This window comes from Pangasianodon hypophthalmus, chromosome 14, assembly GCF_027358585.1.
Source record: "Pangasianodon hypophthalmus isolate fPanHyp1 chromosome 14, fPanHyp1.pri, whole genome shotgun sequence".
Taxonomy (NCBI): domain Eukaryota; kingdom Metazoa; phylum Chordata; class Actinopteri; order Siluriformes; family Pangasiidae; genus Pangasianodon; species Pangasianodon hypophthalmus.
The window spans coordinates 2,451,668-2,474,107 of NC_069723.1; the positions used below are offsets into that span (position 1 = coordinate 2,451,668).

Sequence of the window (22,440 nt, forward strand, 5' to 3'; positions counted from 1 at the left end):
GAAGACACACACACAGAGACACACACACACACACAGACACACACACACAGACACACACACACAAAAGCAAATCCTCGTTTTGCCACCAATGACCTCTGGCTCTTGTTTATGCCATTCTTGTGATACACACAGAGCTCAGACAAAGCATGGACAATTCAACAAAAACAATATGAAATGACTGAAATGAGTCTCTCTCTCACACACACCCACACTTGATTAACCCTCTTTGTGATTTAATAAATGAATGAATATAAAATATAATGTTTACACAGTTTTCTGAAAAGTTCACATTGTAAAATATTACAAATTCACTTTATAAATACCTTTACATACATTAAATTTTACTCAAATGGGACACAAGTTCACTAACAATCATTTACAAAACAACTGAACATTGAAAAGTCACTTGAAGTTTGTCAAGGTGCCATTTTTTTCACATTACTGACATCACTGACACAATTTAAATTAAACTTTCATCAGAGAGAGTTTATGTAAATAACCGTCTTTAACCAGGTTAAGATGAACAAACAAAGTCAATCTGAGCACTTCTTCGAGGTTTGACTTAATAATGGCGTAGCCGTGCGCTGTAATAACGAGTCAGTCGATTTTTACTCTCGTTACTGTGACCCTGATAGTCGTCTTTCATCCTTAGTAAATTGCACTGTTGTTTCATTAATAAGCACTTTTACACAACTCAAAATTACTAAAACAATATCTAACTAGTGAACCTTCAGTGAACTTAAAGTGACTACACAAAAAACTCCAGAACAAACAGCACATCAATATAAAAATTTAATATTGTTGGTATAATTGTTAGTTAGTGAAGATAGTATAAAGCATTTGTCATTAAATTTGACACTCTTCAATAAACGCTAGCAAAATTGTGCTAGTTTAGAAAGTAAGAGGGCAGTCTACACTGCAAAAATTTGTTTTAGCAAGTAAAAATATCTTGAATATAGGCAAATTTATCTCGTAAGATTACAGTAAAACAAAGAATACGATTATTACGCCTATTTCTAGATATATTTAGAAATTTCAAACTTTAGATGATCTTATTGGTCAATAATTTTGCCTATTTATATAATTTGTTTATAGGAAGAAGGAAAATTATCCACTAATAAAATAATTAAAATTTTTTGGTTATATCATATATCATTTGTTTCTGCAGAAATCCATTTTGTGCAGATTTCTGGAGATAGCGAAAGCTACCGTTATTATGCTCGTTGTCGTGGTTACTTTCCAGTATGAGGAGCGTTGCTTTAGATCTATGATTAGTCTGTTTCTTTGAATAAACATTAGACAGTTTTCTGATTTGTGAAAATAACACACTTCTGTCAGCCAATCGGGAATTCTCCATGGTCATCGCATCGACCAATCAGAATCAAGTATTTCACGTAGACACAGTGTAATGTACAGTAATGTACAATAGCTGTGGCTGGATTCATATAAAATATGTTTGAACAAATATAAAACTCTTGCAGAATCACAAGTGTGTTGAGTAACAGGGAAACACACACACACACACACACACACACTCATTAACCTTTTAATCAGCATTTATAACCTCATACTAAATTATCACTGCATCTTAATAACCAGAACATAATAAAATGTGTGTGTAGTTGCAGTGCTTACGTATAGTCCCACTAAGTCTTCTTGTTATAAAAAAAAAAAAAAAAAAAAACCTAATATGACAGTGTTCTTAGATGTTCCCTATATTGTGTCTGTATAAGGAAATGAGACAGCCCACTTCTTGAAATACGAATTGGACGATGTATACATAGCGCCTGCACTACAGAAAGTCCCGCCTTGTTTGTAAAGATGACAAAATAGTCAGGTCTATCAGTTTCTTAGACTGAGATCAAATGCCCTGTCTCTCTCTCTCCTCGACAGTCCTGACAGTTTTTCGACAAAAGTCCTCATAGCAGAAGACTGATTATGGTTTAACTTTGTCACCATGTCAATAACAGCATAGCTAACCTAAAAACGGTATCTCTAAAAACGGCAGTTACACATGAGCATCTTCTAGCATAACACAATCTATTTAAAGACTAACACTAACTAATACATTACGAATAACACCTTACACTTTAGCACAGACATAAACAGAGGAAAAAAAATATTTGGCAACTATAATGGAAATAAACTGTAAAATCCAGATTAGCTAACTGAGCTAAAGCCAAGCAGTAGGGGTGAATATTAACCTTATGGTCACACTAGCAAGCGACGTGCCACCACAATGTCCACGACAGCAGCAAAGCGACAAAGTGACATCTAAACTGAGACTTTCAATTATATGCAAATTAGGTATGACACAGTAAAGAGACGAATCCAAACAATGATTCCTCAGACCAGTCTTATGCCGCGTTCGGTCCGATGTTTCTTCAATTCCCCGCTCAAAACGTTTGTTCTTATCAGCAATTAATTCTTGCTGATAAGAAAAACTTGCAAATGTGGTTCTTATCCTGTCATATATGACCTCTTATTAAATATGTACAGAGATATTACAAAGAAAAATAAAGCTTGGAAGGAAGTAGCAGAGATCGTTGAGTTTTCTGGTGAGTGTAAATAGCTAGTAGCTTGCTTTGCTAATCTGCCAATGAAGCTAGTACAAAGCCTAGCATGTAACATGTCAATAAAAAGGCTGTAAGCTGTACATGGTGCCAACTACCTTTTTACAACAGAACAAAAAAACAGCCACAGGCAAAAACGGTAGAGGTTACTACACGCCCACAAGAGACAACCTACAGAAAATACTATTCTATCAGCAATATAGTGCACTTCATAGGGTGTAGGGAGTAAGAAGCCATTTGGGATTCTTCCTTTTCTTCAAGCTGACAATCATCAGTAGCTTAGAAACAACTGTAAATAAAAGTGAACGTTTAGAAACGTGCATGCGCAGTAGCCGGAGCAAACCCGGAAAAAAATTGTGTTATTGGAGCCAAAACCTTGTAATATTTTTGTCAGGTTTTGAAACGTCAGCTTTCGTTCAGGTTCATGAGTCTCTCTTTATTCGAGTAAAGAGCAGGAAATAACCGCTCAGGCATGTCGCCAAGACCGGACAGACTTTGCCATAAGGTGTTGCGTCTGTTATCGCCGACTGTGTTGATGTTTTGGAGACACAGTCATTGTGCTTCCATGCACATTAGTCAGGATGGTTTATAGCCAGTTTATTTGTGGCACAGTGTAGTTACAGCATTAGCTGTATTTATTTCATTTAGTTCTGTTAATTAGCTATGTCAGAGGGTTTTCACTCTTTTTTATAGTCAGGGGCCTTTTAACTTATTTTTACAGACAAGCTTACATTCAATTTAAATGCGTATAATAATACCCTGATCAACCACTTTAATAGAAACAGTGCCTCAAGGTTTGATGCGTCCTGCATTCTACAGATGCTTTTCTGTTCAGCACGGTTGCAAAGAGTGGTTATTTGAGTTAACGTAGCCTTCCTGTCAGCTCAAACCAGGTTGGCCATTCTCCTCTGAGCTCTTCATCAACAAGGTGTTTCCGCCCACACAACTGAATGCTTTTTGTTTTTCGCACCATTCTGTGTAGAGACCAGTGTGTGTTTGTGTGTGAAAATCCCAGATCAGCAGTTTTTCTGAAATACTCAAACCATTCCATCCGGCACCAACAACCATGCCACGGTCAAAGTCACCGAGATCACATTATTTCCCCATTCTGATGTTTAAAATGAACATCAACTCCAGCTCTGCATTATTTTATGCATTGTGCTGCTGTTACATGATTGGTATTGGTTGATGAGATAATCATATGAATGAGCAAGTGTACAGATATTCCTAATAAAGTGGCCAGTGTGTGTGTTGGCTATTTATTGGTGCCAGAGAGGTTTTTTTTTTTCACCCACAGAGCCCATTTTTATTAAAATTAGATTATATTCCAGTTGGCATTATAACTGACACTCGTGGACTCCACTGTCAGAACCACGAGTCTATGTAACCTTGCTTTCATTCTTCTTCACTTCTCCTCTCTCTTGTTCTGACATCTGGCTCTATCTCTTTTTCTATTTCTGCCTCTCCTTCATTTTCTGTCCATCTATTCCTTGTCACTTTCTCACCGTTTTCACATCCCCCTCCCTTCTCCATTATATGTTTATATCACACTTCTGTCTAGGGGTGCGAAGAGTCCATTAGTCAGTGGTTTGACCTTTGAATTCGTCTGAAACCGAAGGGATTTAAACATCAAAGAAAGAGAAACAGATGTAAGAGAAAATGAGAAAAAAGGAGACTGTGAAAAAAGAGTGCTGTTATAGTATCATCCAGAGCAGCACACAGATACATAGAACTGTAATTGAGTTGTGTGTGTGTGTGTGTGTGTGAAGTTGAAACTTCATAAAATTACACTCAGAAAATGTTTACAGCCACTGAGGCTGTGCTTCAATCCAAATTCTGCCTTAGTCAAAGTATGTGTATGTAAGCACACCCGTGTGTGTGTGTGTGTGTGTGTGTGTGTGTGTGTGTGTGTGTGTGTGTGTCCGGGAACTCATGAATTATAAACCATGGCAGCTCCCTAATGCAATGTTATGAATTTCTAAAGTGATATACAGGCTGCACCTGAGAGTGTGTGTGGAGAGTTTGAGTAGGTGTGTGTGTGTGTGTGTGTGTGTGTGTGTGTGTGTGTGTTGTTCTTGTTCTCTATAAAGGAGTTCTACACCACCATCAAGGCATTCTTGGAAATCATAACTGCATTTGACAGGGTGTGATGAGGCGCACAGCTGGTTCTTACGATGTGGTTATTTCGTACACAAATCAATCGAATGTTCATCACGGAGGTGTGTATTACTGATTTACTCTTCATTTCCACTCCAAAGTGAAGTGTGCTGTCTAGGGTCCAGAAGTCTGAGTGCACAACAGAGACCTGTTTTTATTTCATTGTTTAAATAAATGAATATATTTTTCCCCCAGTAGGGGGCATCTGTGCTTTGCTTAGTTTAAAAAAAAAAAACCCACATTCAAGAGTCATCATGCTCCAGTTTCATGCTCCAGGCAAGTCCTTAGGTAGGCAGTATTTTTTTGACCAATATTTGTATACGCCTGTGATAAAGCCTGTCCCATTTGGAAGGATGTCGCTCCGATAGAGGTGTTGTTTTAGAAATATAGGCTAAATAAATCACTTGGAACTAACAGCCTGTTGGTATTTGTCTTGCAAACTGTTAGAAGTCATTCTGTTATTAAAATTGCCTAGCTAACAAAATGATATCACAATATGCACTATGTAGCTAGCATCTCTTTGTGTAGCTAGGTAGGCTACACTCTCCGAAATAATAATTACTAAACTGTACCTTTCACTGTCAGTGGGGTGGTCCCCTCGTAGGTACATCTTTTGTACCTTTAATATGTATGGAAACATGAAAATGTGACCCTAGTTACCTTTTAGAGCAAAGCATTAAAGGTATATTACACCTTTCTAGGTAAAAGAAATACTAAAAGGTACTAAAGGTACACTGTTGAGGGTACCACTGCAGCAACAAGGAAAGGTATAGTTTAGTACCCTTTTCTTCTGAGCGTAGCAGGAAAAATAGTTGCCACTAGTTCAGGATCCATCCTTGGGTAAGGATGGGTAAACAAACAGCACTGGTGCAACCCGCTAAAAGCTATGGTGTGTTTGACAACACTCAAGGGTATACTAAATGCGGTGTCTGTCAAGGTTCTTTTTCAGTTAAAATGCTGACCAAGGAGACACAAATGCGACTACTAAAACAGGTGCTCTGTAATGAAATGCAGCTTATGTGAGCAGGAATGCAGAAATGGGTTTTGACATCCCATAAGACCTGTTTTTGCATTGGGAATACATAGTGAAAGACATAAACAGCCCAACATGCACACTTTCATAAACACATTTCCCTTCTCACACAATAACAGGTTATCTAAACAACCCAATCTGCATGTTTATTTTTCCATTTCCTTCACACAGACATGCACACACAAATACATGTTGCTTTTCCTCACCTGTGATGTGGTAGGTGACCTGACGGTTGCTAGGAGAGCTGTCATCATCACGGGTGTTCAGCACAGCAACCACTTCTCCAGGTGCATCACTTTCCCGCACACTGCCATAGTAGTGCGGTTGCAGAAACTCAGGCATGTTGTCGTTGGAGTCACCAACTGCTATGGCAACCGTCGTCGAGGATGACAGACTGGCTGGGTCACCGAGATCAAATGCCCAGACTGTAAGACTGTGGACGGGGTTAAGTTCATGATCAAGGCCTTTTAGAGTTGAAATCCACCCAGAAGTGCTATCAATTGTAAAATAGCTCCCACCATCCTTCAAATCCTCACTTCCTGATCCCAGAAGCCCAGGTGGAGCAAGGCTGTATGTCACCTGACCATTGGCTGACCAGTCAGGATCCACTGCTAGCACTTGGAGGATTCTGGTGCCAGCAGGAAGTCCCTCAATGATGGAGGCTTCATATGAGTTGGACTCAAATGCTGGTTTGTTGTCATTTACATCTAGAATTTTTACTTCCACATCTACGACAGCAACTGAATCTATGAGTCCTTGCTGCAGGGTTGCAGACACTTTAAAATGGAATTCTGGAGTTTGTTCACGGTCCAGTGGCTTTTCCAGTTTTATCATCCCACTCTCCTTGTCCACAACAAAAAAACCATCGCTATTGCTCTCCACAGTCTGACCAATCACAGCCGAGAAACTGACAGGTAGAGAGTTCTGTCCACGCTGGCTCTGCAGATGCACTGCACCTAGTGTGGAACCAATGGGTGTATCTTCTGGAACACTAAAGGAGAAGTGTGGTTGGTTAAAGACAGGTAAGTGGGCATCATTTGAGAGGACGTGAATGTACACAGAAATAAGAGAATGGCGGACTGGTACACCACTGTCTGAGGCTTTCACAAAAAAGGATAATACTGACCCTTGAAGGGGGCTGAAATTGCCCTTGGTAACTACCCAACCACTATCAGGATCTATATCCAGCAATTCTGTGACCTGGACACTGGCTTCACTGTATAAGCTGTAGTTGATCTCTCCATTGAGCCCCTGATCAGCATCCCAAGCCTGCACTTGTGTCACTAAAGAGCCGGGTTCCACCTCTGCCCGAACACTAGCACGGTACTCTGAGGCATCAAAAAGTGGGGCATTATCATTCTCGTCCAGCACTGCAATCCAAACATGGCAATATGCAGTTCTTCCTCCTGTGTCGACTGCTGCAATGGACAGCACGAATTCATTTTGCTCTTCCCGATCCAACCTCTCCAGAGTCGTTATCTGACCATTGCTGTCTATACTAAACAAGTATCGTGCTACATCTGAGAGTAAAACATAGTGCACTTCACCAAATGGTCCAGGATCAGCATCCAAAGCCCTAATCATAATGACCTTTGATCCAGCTGGCATGTTCTCTCGTACCTCTGCTTCATACATGCTCTGGGTGAATTGTGGCGTGTGTAGGTTTGCCCACTCTACATGTACGTGCACTTGTGCTGTGCTGGTGAAAACTCCATCCGAAACACTCACATTCAGGCTGATAGTGGGTGGCATACGTTGTGTCCTCCGCTGTCCACTCAGAGTCAAAATCCCTGAGGAAGCGTCCAGGTCAAATAGCAATCGCTCGTTTCCTAATAACAAAGCATATTGTAGTCGGTCTACGTCAGACTGATCTGCATCAGAAGCCTGAATGCACATGACAAAGTGCCCTTTGGGTGCAAGTTCATAAACTGAGGCCTCATACAGTAGTTGATTGAAGACTGGAGCATTGTCGTTTGTGTCTGTCACCTGAACTATGACCTGCACCTCAGTGCTAAGAGGAGGAAAGCCATTATCAGTTGCTTTGACAAAGAAAACATAGTGCTGAATGGTTTCGTGATCGAGGGAGCGAGCAGTCAAGATCAGGCCACTGCTACTGTCAATGTGGAAGTGGTCTGTGCTGTTGCTGCGGTCAGGGATGATTTGGTAGCGAACTGCTGCATTTTTCTCAGAGTCTTTATCTGTCGCTTGCACCTGCAAAGCAGGAGTTCCTATCATGGCTGATTCAGAGATTACTGCTTTATAAATTGGTTGTTCAAACACAGGTGCATTATCATTCATGTCTAAAACTGTCACCTCAACATCCACCTCTGCTCTAGCACCAGTGAGGCAGTCTGTCGCTCTGATGATCAGTTTGTGGACCGGGTCAGCCTCAAAGTCCAGAGGGGCTATAACACTGATGATGCCAGTGTCAAATCCAATAGAGAAAATGCTATCAGGGTTGCCATGTGTGATGGTGTAGAGAACATTCTGTCCTTCTGGACTGCTGGCATTGATTCCCAGAACTGGCGTAAACACTGGCACATCCTCACTCACTTTAACAGAGTAGAATGGCCGGTCAAATACAGGCATTGCCCGGTTCACAACAGTGACAGGGAAGGTGATAGAAGAGGACAGGGACGGTGTGCCACTATCACGAGCGAAAACCAGGATTTGGTATTCCACACTGGACAGATCAGCATCAAAGGCCTGGCGTAATCTGAGCTCACCGCTAATACGGTCCATTTCAAAGTGTCCCAGCTCATCCTGCAGGAAGTAGCTGACTTCTCCATTTGGACCTTTGTCACTGTCTATAGCTGTCACACGAAATATGGACACCCCTGGTTCTGCCTCCACTTGCACGGCTGCATAATATGGAAGTCCGACAAAAATGGGTGCATTGTCGTTGACGTCTGTGACACGTACACGCACAAGTGCCCTTGCAACACGCAACCTGTCTTCCTCTCGACTTGCCTGCACAAGAAGTCCAAACTCCTCTTTGTCCTCTCTGTCTAAGGGGACTCCTACTGTCTCTATAGCTCCAGATGTGGGACGGATTCGAAACTTCCCACCAGAGTTCAGCAAAGTATAACGTAATGGCTCATTCAATTTGTTGCCAAGCGCTGTAACCACAGTGACTGTTGTCACATTAGCATCGTTCTCCTGAATGTTAGCATTGTAGATGTTGTGTGTGAAAGCCAGGCCACTGTCAAGTGCCTCACGCACAAGAACGGTCACCAAAGCTGTGCTGGAGAACCGTCCGTCTGAGACACGAACATTGAACCGGAAACGGTCTTTGCCAAAAGTGCTGTTTCGGACTGTGATTAGCCCAGTGTTCGACTCTACAGCAAAATGCTCCAGATTGGTGTCAGTCAGTGAGTAGGTGAGGTCGGATTGACCGTCTCCATCAGGATCAGAGGCAGAGACTCTCAAGGCTTCCACTCCCTCATAGGTAGGAAGCAGAAGAACAGCTTCATAGAAATCCTGGGAAAATTGTGGTGCACAGTCATTAATGTCTTGCACTTGAATGGTGACTTCCGCAGGATGTTCAGCTGATAGCTGTGGACGTCCACTGTCCCTTACACTCACATGAAAATGGAACGTAGGTGTTTTTTCATGGTCCAGTTGAGCAATGGTTCTAATGGAACCGGTGCCAGCATCTACAGTAAAGAAACGCCTGGCATTCTCTTCCTGGATCTGATACACTAACAAGGCGTTATGGTTCCGGTCAGCATCTGTTGCCCGTATAACCAAAGGCTCACCAGATTCACTCAGCACCACACTGTTCAGCCCTGCCCCTTCACTGATGTCACCCCAGTAATGCAGCTGCTGGAACACAGGGGCATTGTCATTCTGGTCAAGCACAACAACCGTTACAGTGGCATTGGATGACTGGCCAGCCATGTTGGTAGCTGTGACAATTAGCATATATGAAGAAATCGTCTCGAAATCAAGCACTATTTGAGTTGTGATCACACCACTGTACTGGTTAATGCGAAATGTCCGACCTCCATTACCGTGACGGATTTCGTAGGTTACTGTGGACAGGCCCAGGGCTGTTACAGTGGTTACTGAAGTTCCGATGGCAACACCTTCAGCAACCTCGGCCTGGTACTCGTTTTGAGGAAATTTGGGGCCTGAATTGTCAGAAAGTGTCACAGCAATTCGAACAACAGCAGTGGAAGATAGAGCAGGGGAGCCATGATCCACAGCTTTTAGAATTAACACGTAGTGACCGATGGTGGATAACTCCAATTCCCGAGCCACTGAGATGATTCCCAGAATTGGATCAATCCGGAATGTGTTCCCAGTGTTTCCTGTAGAGGCAACAAAACACGTATTAGTATCATAGTTATTAACTTCTAAAATAACAGAACGAGAACATAGAAGCCCTTAGAAAGCTATTTTGGTGTTTACCTCTACGCAACCAAGGAAGGTTAAACTTCATTACAAAACTTTTTTCTTGTCCCCAAGTGGCCCGAAAGTTTTGTCAAGGGATTTGTTCTACAGTAAACTGCTACTGTTAGTTAACTTGTAACATTATTTCAGACCACTGCACTGTTGAATACTCCGTTCTGATTGGTCCGAAGGTGTAAATTCATTTTCTATAACAGTAGCTCTGACAGTAGTAGCACTCTTTCTAATACGTTGTCGTTTCTGTAATGACAACATACACAGGGACTTGCCTAGCAGACTCTCGACATAAACAGATATGCTAGCAAGATTTGTTTTACAATGCAACGGTGAAAGAAATTGCTGATATTGAAGACATATTTTGAAACAATGTATTGCAGCTTTACTTTTTTCTGTTTCTGTATAAGAGCAATAAAAGTAATACAACTCTCAGAGCCAAGCTTTATCACATCTGACATGATTTTGCAGGTCTAATGTGATCGAATTACAGCTGTGATTTGGGGTCAAAGGTCACGTGATTGTGTGCGTGTGTTGCATTATTACCTGATTCCATACTGTAGCTAATCTGAGCATTCTGGCCTTTGTCTTTATCCAGAGCCGTTACCGTGACGACGGCAGAGCCAAGTGCCGCAGATTCGTATACCTGTCCGTCATACATTGCCATGGTAAACTGGGGGGCGTGGTCATTCACATCCTCTACACCAATGAGAACGCGTGCAAGACTCCGTCTGTATGGGAATTCCTGATCTTTCACCTGAGAGAGAGAGAGAGAGAGAGAGAGAGAGAGAGGGTGATTGAGTGAGTGAGTGAGGAGAACAAAAGAGGAAGACAGAGAGAGAGGAAAAGAGGGAATAGAAAAGAAGAGAGATGTAGACAGGAAATAAGTATAAGTAAATTTTATTGCCTCAGTGAAATAGCAACAGAGAGCAATCACACTCACTCACTCACTCGCGCACTCTCTCACTCACACACACACACACGGGCAGATAACATCTCTCGGTGGATTACAATAACACATTTCATCTGTTTCACAGGCTGCGGGAATATTTATGAGGCGCGCACACACACACACACACACACACACACACACGCGCGCGCACAGAGGAGTGCTGAAACAGAGAGCGAGTGTGATCAGATCGATAATTAGATTGCTGCGCCGGGAGACGACATTAACAGATACACACACACACACACACACACACACACACACACACACACTACTGCCAAGGTACACACAGCCGCAAGTGAGGAAGGGATAAGAAACAAAATAGAGAATTAATGATGAAAAAAAGAAGGGAAAAGAGAGAAAAACAGGCAAGAGAGAACAGAGAGAAAAAAGGAAAGACAGAAATCAGCAGAGGGAGAGACAGATAAAGAGGGACTCAGACAAGGGGGAGAGAAAGACGGAGGGAGGTAGTGAGCTATAAAACTGAGAGACAGATAAGAGCTCTTTGTCCTTTTTTAACCTCAGATAGAGAGTAAAACACACAACGATAGACAGAGAGAGGAAGACAGCGGACGAGGAAAAGAAGAAAGCTAATCCTATGCATGCTATCCTGTCCGAACGGACAGAAAACACAGACAATGCATCATAAAACGTCAGAGACACTACAACAGAAAAAAACTTCCTGACTTTGCACTATTGTAGTATATTCAATAGCTAGCTGATAGCTAATGAGCTGATCAGCTAATTAGCAGTTGAGATTAGCACTCCACATAAATCAACACACAGCTAAATCTTGACAAGACAACACACAAAAGCTAGCTGTATTTTCTATGTCATTACACAATGTTGTTCTCTTAAATTGGTCAAGAAATTGTGTTTTAGCACTTTAGAAAATGGCTGCCATTCCTGTGAAATGTGTTTACCATGGCTGTATCTTCTGTCAGGCTGACCAGCTAAGCTGCTTAGCTAAAAAACAATTAGCTAGCTATGTTAGTATCTCAGAATTCAGCATAAAGCTTATAAACGCTACCAAACGTGCTACAATATTGCACGCTTATCTTAACTAGCAACTTTGTGACACATTGCCCATGAGTTTCTATTTTTAAAATCGGGAATTTTGTCTATAGAAATATGTAGCTTCAACTCGTGACTTTTTGCTATGTAACAAGTAAGGAATAAAACATGATGGGGTTTGCTGTTAGAGAAAAATAATCAACGCAAAAGCAGAGGGTTGATTATTTTTAAATAACCCCACATAACAGTTGGTTTTATTCTTCTTAGACCACAGCAATTTGCCAATACTACCAATTTTTTTATTTATTAAAGAACACGTATTACCTTACTTTTTATCCATTTATAGTTGTGTGTAGTGTACCTATGTCCACCGTCAGGGTTTAGCTAAGATTGTAGATCTATGTAATGAATCAATTAGTTAGCAAACAATTGGCTGACTACAGAATACACTACAATATTGCACACTTATCCTAAATGCGACTAGTAACGACGCAGTGTCTACGAGTTTCCTTGATGACTGTCACACGCTAGCATTTCAGACATATTTGAGATATTAGCATAGCGTTACCATGACGGAGAGGACGTGTTGTGTGTTAGTCTCGTGGTCAAGGCGTTGTGCGGTGTACACATGACCCGTGCTGGCATCAATACGGAACAGACGCATGCTAGCAGGGTCCACGCTGCCCAACAGGGCAAAGGTCAAGCGATGATGCTCATCTCGATCTGACGCCAAAACCTGCAGCACCTCCGTATCCGGGGGCGTGTCCTCGGCAACCATGACCTCGTAGGTGGGCTGAGAGAACACCGGGGCATTGTCGTTCTGATCCAGCACGGTGATGAGAACCTGACAGAAAACACACACACACACACAAAGAGGACCATAATATGACATATGTTGCCTTATGTATCACTATGCTAAGTGTGTGTGTCTGAAGAGACCCCGCTGCGTCTTCTAATTATATAGCAAACAGTCGTGCACTTCCGCCTCACTCTGCTCTCAATGGCAACACGTGGAGATCCATCTGTGTGTGTGTGTGTGTGTGTGTGTGTGTGTGTGTGCTAGTACAAATTGCATCTGTGAACATTGGAAGGTGAATACATGATACATTTATCCAAAGGACAAATAACACTGTTGCTTAGCAACTCAGTAAATGTGTAGGCCAAGCAATAGCTAGCTAATTACTGAGACTAATGATTTAGCTACCTAGCAAGCATGTAGCCTTAGCTTTCTAAGAACATGGTAAAATTCTTCAGCTGTGTTAGTAAATTACTAACAAAAGTCACAAACATTTACACCATAACGACTTTTCTTAAGTTAAAAATATAAATGTTTTTTGCTTCATATTACTCATTATTATACAGGTCCTGTTTTCACTTATGCTGTAGCACCTATAAATATATAAACAATAAAAATAAACCCTCACCACCCTCCTGTTTTTTTTTTTCTCTTGTGAATTAAAAAAAAATGCAGCTTGTGATGAAAAGAAAATGCAAAGAGTATGGACATTGGAAGTCTTACAGTTTATCTCTGACTGTTATGAAGCACCGACACTGGAGACTCCTTCTAGAAATGTTTAACATCTCCTTACAGAAACTTCGACACTTCACCATATCAACAATTTCACACATTTTTTTTTTTAAACAAACTTATGTGGATTGTGTGCTGTACAAGTCTTTGTGTAAGCTGTTACTATAGAAACAACAACGTAGTACATAGCTTATAATGCTGTTATAGAAATTTACTCAACACATTCCGACCAATCAAAATGTAAAACATCACTGTGAGATATTACAGGATTTTTTGCTTATGTAATTCCATACACATTTCCTAATTACATTTACCATGTTGTTGTTTGTTCGTGTTATTATTGTTAGTTATTTGTGCATGTTCTTACATTCTGTAGTTCTTAGCTTTAAGTTATTCATAGTTTTATTTAGAAGTTCGAGTTGTGATGTGGTGTGTTGTGTGATGTGGTGTTACAACATCAGCAGCTTCTGGATGCTCAGCTAAGCTTTCTGTGTATTTTGAATTGCCGTTTGAGGTTCCCTTTGGAAGAATTGATTTGTAGAGCGACCTTGAGTGTGAGGAATGTGCCATATAAATAGAACCTATTATTATTAATGTCTAGTATTAGCCAATGGCTGTAAGGCATGACATGCTCTGGCTACGACAAATCACACAGCAGCTCGCTGATTTGTATGCCTGATATACCCTTGAAATATAATACACTTTGAACATGTTTGGATGAAAGCCAAAATGGAATCAGTTCATCTGGTAGTAGCCAGGATTAGTTCATACAAATCCTACATTTAAAAAATTATTTTTGAGATACTGCGCTAATGAGAATTTCCTATTAACTGAACGATAGCCAAAAAATAAAGGGCCTTGATTTCCTGAACACGAACGTGCAAATTACATCTCTGTGTGGTAAACAGGACTGAAGCGATATCATTTGTGTAGCCCTGAACATCACACCCACATGTGCTTGTTGAACATCCAGATTTAGTCCGCCATTGCTGTTATAATGAGCTCCACTCTTCTGCGAAGTCTTTCCACTAGATTTTGGAGATTTTCGTAGTATGTTGAAATGAGGATCCCGAAGGTACCTGGATGGTTGACTACTTCCTGTAGATTTTCGAAGTGTGGCTCCATGGACAATTTTTCAGTTAATATTGCCCACAACTCCTTGTGCGAGGGAGGAAAAGTTTTGTGACTGTTTGCTTCACCGAGTTCAACCTGCAATCATGGCGGACGAGTGTAACATCTGTGATGCGTCTTCAGTATTTAAGTGTAAGAACTTAAAAGTTAAGCACTAAATGTTAAACGCTAACTTATATAGTATAAATGATATAAGGAATAATGAATGAATAAAAGCTGAAATGCAAGGAGGAGTTTGTTTACGGTGACAGTGAACATAACTAGGCAACAAAGATCTCTTCCTTCATGTGTTAGCATGTCCCAGTACTTGCATACTCTTCAATATGAAGAGTACTCTTCAATAAAAGAGTACATACTTTAAGTGTGTAGTATAAATAGGCAAATTGGAACGCAGCACATGTCTTCATGGAGCTCGCTTTGTGCACAGGGGCATTGTCATGCTGGAACAGGTTTGGGCCTCTTAGTTCCAGTGAAGGGAAATTGTAAAGCTACAGCACACAGAGATGTTCTATACAATTGTGCGCTTCCAAGTTTGTGGCAACAGTTTGAGGAAGAACCACATATGGGTGTGATGGTCAGGGGTGCACAAACTTTTGGTCACATAGTGTATTTAAGACAAGCTAAACTTAATGCCAATGGTGTTGATGCAGGATGTTTCCACCACATCTTTGCTGTGACCTTGTGACCTGTTTGGATCAGTTCCAACATCGAATCAGTTCCATGCTAATTCCATATAAATCCGACAAACATTCCGACAACTCGCTCGTTCCCTCATATCATGCCAACAAGGCTCTCAGATAGAGAGATGGAATGGAAGGACAACCCAAAAAAAAAAGATAATGTCTCCACCACCTAGTGGCAGCGTAAAAACAAACATGGGGTTACACTTTCCTCTGGCTGTAGCTCATCACTCCAACTGCACCGGGGACGCTACAAAATGTGATCTGCGTGAAGTCGCTGTGAAATGGTAGAAATGTTCGACAACAAAACCAAAAAAAAAAAAAACCCCAAAAACGCAGGACTACTACGGAACTGCTGTTCGGTAATAAAGAGATAACTGTTTTAATAAATGAAGTGCTTTTTAAATAAAGCCTCTCAGTATGGAGGGCATTAACACGGCTGATGTGCGCATTACACTCTCAGTTGGTTTTGTGATAATGAAAAAGTCTCCTGTGTACAGAATATGATTCTTCACATTAAAACGTGTAATTAAACCACGTTCCATTTTTCACGCAGCTCTTCTAACGACTAGAAAACCGAATTTCCTGTTAGATGGGAGGAAGCTGATGTATTTGTTAATAAAGTGTGTAGGGTGACCTGGGTTGCCACAAAGAGTTAAAAACTGGCCATTGATAATAATCCAAAGTTTAGTATATGAAAAAAAAAAAAAAAAAAAAGGGTCAGAAGAATCTTAAGCGTTCTGTTTTTTTACAGAAAAAAATGGGAGATAAACACATTTTCACACACAAATACTACTTTCAGTACTATAAAGAGTTTTCAAGTTACTGTAACGTGTGTGTGTGTGTGTGTGTGTTTCAAGACGTGCAACCTCACTGTTGACAAAATAAACCACACCGAGTTACAGGAATCTGACATAATCCTGTCATCTTTGGATGTGTGTGTGTGTGTGTGTGTAAAATTGTTTCCACTTTCTGGAAGGTACTGTGTGTGTGTGTGTGTGTGTGTGTGTGTGTGTGTGTGTTTCAGGACAGGCAACTTCACTGTGTACAAAATAAACCAATAAGTAACAGGAATACAACCTAATCCTGCCATCAGAGGACCTGTGGAGGTGTGTGTGTGTTTAATTGTTTCCTCTTTCTGGAAAGTACTGTGTGTGTGTGTGTGTGTGTGTATGTGTGTGTACCTGTGTGTAGGCAGTGTTGGTCCCATCTGTCACCTCCACTGTGAGGTTGTAGAAGGATCTCTGCTCAGCATCCAGAGCTTTAGCAATGATGATCGTCCCAACGGCCTTCTCCACATCAAACACACTCTCATCATCCCCACCTTACACACACAAACACACACACAGTTCAGTGTCTTATAGAGAGAGGAAACACAGTGTTAAACACACACACACACACACACACACACACACACACACACACACATTACACACTCAGACCCAAACACACAATACCTTCCAGAAAGAGGAAACAATTACACACACACACACACACACACACACACACACACACACACACACAGTCACACAAATACATAATACCTTCCAGAAAGAGGAAACAATGACACACACACACACACACACACACACACAGTCATTCAGTTTATACATATTAATCATTTGAACAGCCTTCAGATACAAAGTCACACACACACACACACGTCATTCTTCTTTTCACACTATTGGCTGTGTAATGGAGCATTTAATCAGACAGGGTCAAGAGTAGCCTAGGGGTTGGATGCCTCTCTAGCTCTCTCTCACACACTCACACACACACTCTCACACACACTCTCACACACACTCTCACACACACTCTCTCACACACTCTCTCACACACACTCACACACACTCACACACACACTCACACACACTCACACACACTCACACACACTCACACACACACTCACACACACTCACACACACTCACACACAGAAATTCATTGAAACATAAATACACATTTATTATGATCATTGTGATCACGTTTTACCCACAATCCCCTGCAGTACAATGACTAGCCAACCAGCGAGCAGCACTGCACAACACCAGGGCATGATGGGTAAGCACAGCTGATGACCAAACAGCAATAGAGCAAGAGAGAGAGAGAGAGAGAGAGAGAGAGAGACAGAGAGACAAACAGACAGACAGAGTGAGGTTGAGAAACACAGAAAGATAGAGAGAGACAGAGACTGTCTTTAATTGAAAGAGAGAGAAACGGAGAGAGAGACAGACAGAGTGAGGGAGAGAAACACAGAAAGAGAGACAGAGACAAAGATTCAGAAACTGAAAGAGAGAAAGCGAGTGAGAGAGAGAGAGAGAGAGAGAGAGACAGAAAGAGTAAGGGAGAGAAACATAGAAAGAGAGAGATAGAGAGACAAAGACTCATTAATTGAAAGAGAGAGAGCGAGAGAGAGATAGAGTGAGACAGAGAAACAGAGAGAGACAGAAAAAGTAAGGGAGAGAAACAGAATGAGAGAGATAGACAGACACTCATTAATTGAAAGAGCGAGAGAGAGAGAGAGAGAGAGAGAGAGAGAGAGAGAGAAGCAGAGAGCGAGAGAGAGAGAGAGTTAGAGCGAGAGAAAGAGAGAGAAACAGAGAGAGAAAGTTAGAGCGAGAGAGAGAGAGCGAGAGAGAGAGATAGAGCAAGAGAGAGAGAGAGAGAAACAGAGAGAGAGAGAGTTAGAGCGAGAGAGAGAGAGAGAAACAGAGAGAGAGAGAGTTAGAGCAAGAGAGAGAGAAACAGAGAGAGAGAGAGTTAGAGCGAGAGAGAGAGCAAGAGAGAGCGAGAGAGAGAGATAGAGCAAGAGAGAGAGAGAGAGAGAAACAGAGAGAAAGAGAGAGTTAGAGCGAGAGAGAGAGAGAGAGAGAGAGCGCGAGAGAGAGAGAGATAGAGCGAGAGAGAGCGATAGAGCGAGAGAGAGAGAGACAGGTGGGCTGATACCTTCTTTAGAACAGTTGCTGCCACAGGCAGTCTGGAGAACAAAGAACGTCTCACGGAAAGGACGCGGCCCTTCCCATAGGAAGCATTAAGGAAAAACAGAAGGAGAGAAAGAGAGATCGAGGTAGAGGAAGAGAGTGAGGGATGAAAAAGAAAGAACAGAAGTTGGAAAAAGGAAAAGATAAGAACAGGTCAAAGGAAAGTAGAGGAGAGAGGAGGACGGTCAGAATAGAGGACGGGTTGTTTTTTTAAGAATGAGGGGTAGAGATTGAAGGAGTGGAAATAAAGAAATAAAGAAAATAAACAAGGGAGGCCAGAAGATGATAGATTAAAAAGAATGAAGGAGAGATACAGGAATGAAGCGAGGGAACAGAGGCAGGCAAAAAAGAAAAAAACAAAGAAGGATGAGTCGAGAAAGAACAGAACAGGAGACCAAGGCAGATGAAGAAAAAGCAAGGCATACGGAAGAAAGGAGATGAAGGGGGTAATGGGAAGGAATGACACAATCATGGAAGAATGGCCGTCGGAAATAAAAAGAAGAAGGGATAGTTTAGAGCAGGAAAGAGAAAAATAAGAATGGAATAGAGGGTGATGAAGCAAGAGGAGAAGAAGTGAAGAAAGAGAGAGAGAGAGAGAGAGAGAGAGAGAGAGAGAAAGAAAGCGAGAAAGAGAGAGATCGGGCTGTGACTCAAGAGCAAGAACGAAAAAGAAAAAGAAAGAAAGGCGATAAAGGAGTGCAAAGCAGCCACAGCCAAAGCAAGCAGAAGGTCTCTGAATACTTAAAGCATGCGTGGTGCATTATGGGAAATGTAGTCTTCCACAGTAACTGTACAGGAAGTGAACTGCGCACTAATTAGCGATGCAGTGTTTCTCTCAGTGACCTGAACATTGTAAGGTAATCTAATTAAGCTGGCAGGCTTGGCTGCGAGAATCATCCTAAATGTCGATAAACGTTAGCTTAAAGTTCATAAACAAACGTGAATATTAATTACGATGAAGTTCACATCAAAGGGTAGTTACATCAAGAGAAAATAATTAGCATTAACATGAACTATTTGTGTTTGTTTGATCGTTGACATCTATACAGACCTTAATTGTCATGGGAACAGGCAATTGCCATGGTAACTGTAAAATGGCACACATGCAGTGCGTGTGTGTGTGTGTGTGTGTGTATATATATATATTATATATATATATATATGGTGTACCTTCAGGTTTCCCTGTAATGTGTGATATCTACATGTTTATTCTGTTATAAATATCATTCTGAAAGTTCTCCTCTCTAAACTAAACTCATGCACTTGTATTCTAAAACCAGTAAAGAAAATCTTACATTCAATAAACACCATTTCTTATACTTTATATTTGTAGTGAATAAACAATCCTTAATAATTTAGTCCATCTATGAAAAAGTTTTAAATCAACTATATGAGCTACAAAATATAAAATTTTGGAAACTTACTGGAGATTCTACCTATTATACTAACATACGTGACTAAAAAATGATTAAAAAAACCTAAAATAAACCTATAGTCATTTATATAAATAGTGTTTTAAATTGTAAAACTATATTTTACTCTATAAATCTACGTTAATCCAATTCTAAATATGTCTATATTTAAAATTTTTTATGCAAATACTACATTGTCCTGTGACTTTTAAGTACTTTTTAAGTTTAACTTTAATTGTAGCTGATAACTATTGATGAACCTTTGAATTTTTTTTATAAATAGTGTTTTAATATGTAAATCTATATATAAAACAAATCTAAATATAAGTCTATCGTTAGAAGTGTTATATAAATACTACACAAACACTATGTCCTATAACTAAAACCATAACCTTAACGTTAACCTTAATTTTAGCTGATAAAATGCTGTATTTTCTATTAATGTATAATACTTTTTATATACAGGTATATATTTTAAGATTTTATAGTCATTAATAGAGAAATACTAATAAATATGAATAAATTAAGTTAAAAAAATCTATCTAGAAACTATCTAAGTATGTTTAAATTCTACTCAAAAAACTCAAATTGTCAATCCTGTTCTGAAAAGTTTTACTTTAATTTAACAAATTAAACAAAATTTTATGCTAAAATACAGTCATGATGTATACAATCAAGTAAAGCTATACATACATTAACTTTAAATTATATTTACATTTAAATTACTATGATATATATTTGCATTTAAATAAATTCTAAACCTAAGATTTTACCAGACGTCTTGCATAAATTCTGGATCGAAAACTTTTAACAAAACTGTAACTGTAGCTCAAGGTATTTTCTTTTTGTAAAATCTGTATATAATCATTTAGTAAACTGAACCTCGACTGTAAGTTCTTCTTAAAGCTACAGTAAAAGTTAAATACATACAGTACATCTGACTCCTTCATTGTTCATAACGAGCTACTGTGATATAAATTCTGCTCTAAAAACATGTACACAAGTTTTATATAAGATCAGTGTAAGTCCTGTTCCAACACCTGTAACTAAACCGTAGTTAGTTATTAGTTATAATTAGTCCTGCTCTAATACCGGTAACCTTTATTTAAAGTAAATCTTAATTAACAAGTGAGTAAATTCCTCTTGTTCAAGCAGAAAGTGTAAACTATAGAACTAGGAAATAATCTTTCTTTATTTTCACTAAGCCTGGGACACAAACTTCCCATCATGCAAGAGCATAAATTTCCTCACCTGTGATGTCAAACCACAGGGGGGCGGAGCCCAGCTGTTGGGCTGAGACCACACCCACAATGTCCGCCACTTTATCACTTTCCATGACAGTGAAGTTGTAAAGCGGCTCTTCGAATGCCAGCGGCACGGCGCTTGGCGGCGGCCGACGAATCCATTCGATATGCAAACGAGCCGTCGCCCAGCGCTGAGGGCGGCCATTATCCACCGCCTTCACCTGAGGTCAAAGGTCAAAATAAATAAATAAATAAAACCTTGTAACTGAACAGTAAATGCGTAAATCCTGTTGGAACTTTTTAACTAAATTTACAAAGTGTGAGTCTTTTTTTTTTTAATTTAACAAATCGAAACTGTATGTCATTCCATTAAACTATTTCTCAGATCATTTTTAAACCACTAATTAAACTCTAACTACTTCAAGTTCTACTGTAAAATAAATAACTAAACATTAACTATTTATATAACGGCATTTATTTCTATATTTCTATATTTTTATAAATTCTGATCTAACGTTATTAAACTGCAAGTATTTATATAAATATCAACATTTCTATAATTATAATTTTATAATTTACATTCTAACTACTGTAACAAATCTACAATTATTTAACGTAACCATGTATGTTTCCATAATTATATATTTATAAGATATATTCTACAGTAACTATTGTGACTAAACTACAACTATTTAATATCAATTATTTATTTATTTATTTATTTATAGCTACGAATATTTCCATAATTATATTTAGAAATTACATTCTAACTATTGTGACTAAACTACAACTCTTTAATTAGTCTTGTACCTAAACTAGGACAGTTTATTTAATTGTTTATATTTGTATAATTGTATTTTTTTTTATTTTAATTTTAACCGTACTTACAACTTTCTATTTACTACCTAAATTTAGAAATTTTATATAAGTATTTGTATGTAAGTATTTTCAAATAAAAGTGTACATATAAAATAAAAAGAATTTATAAATTAAATATTTTTAATGAGCTCTTGAGCAACTACAGGAATTTAACCAAGGGGTTAAACTGAAAGGAAAAATTCTAGAGGATAGAATGCTGTGTCAATCAGGAACATAGGGGTCAAAGGTCAGAGGTGACGTACAGTCAGAATGTCGTATGTTCCAGCAGGGAACTGCTTCCTGGGAGACGACACGAGGCCAGTCTTGGGGTCGATGTGGAACTTGCCGTCGTCGTTGCCATCCACGATGCTGTAGGTGAGCTCTGCATTGGGGCCGTGGTCAGCGTCGTAGGCAAAGATGCGGTAGATGGCTCCGCCCCTCTGTCTCCGCCCACGCTCAGGTAAACGTACCTGGT

The 22,440-nt window shown here is 39.9% G+C and overlaps 1 protein-coding gene across 4 annotated transcripts in view; it reads right to left on the minus strand.

The window, feature by feature from the left end:
* The window catches only part of fat3a (FAT atypical cadherin 3a), a 120,139-nt gene that overhangs the window by 25,328 nt on the left and 72,371 nt on the right, over positions 1-22,440 (minus strand). For 2 of the 4 annotated variants that reach the window (XM_053239660.1, XM_053239658.1), the window contains exons 6-12: positions 22,229-22,440; positions 21,115-21,328; positions 18,417-18,485; positions 16,657-16,796; positions 12,702-12,977; positions 10,717-10,927; positions 5,970-10,076 (exon numbers count right to left, since the gene is read on the minus strand). The exon at positions 22,229-22,440 is cut by the window's right edge and continues 106 nt beyond it. In XM_053239660.1, coding sequence (XP_053095635.1) covers positions 5,970-10,076; positions 10,717-10,927; positions 12,702-12,977; positions 16,657-16,796; positions 18,417-18,485; positions 21,115-21,328; positions 22,229-22,440 — 5,229 coding nt within the window. The remainder of the gene's footprint in view (positions 1-5,969; positions 10,077-10,716; positions 10,928-12,701; positions 12,978-16,656; positions 16,797-18,416; positions 18,486-21,114; positions 21,329-22,228) is intronic. The other 2 variants (XM_053239661.1, XM_053239659.1) reach the window with 1 other exon arrangement.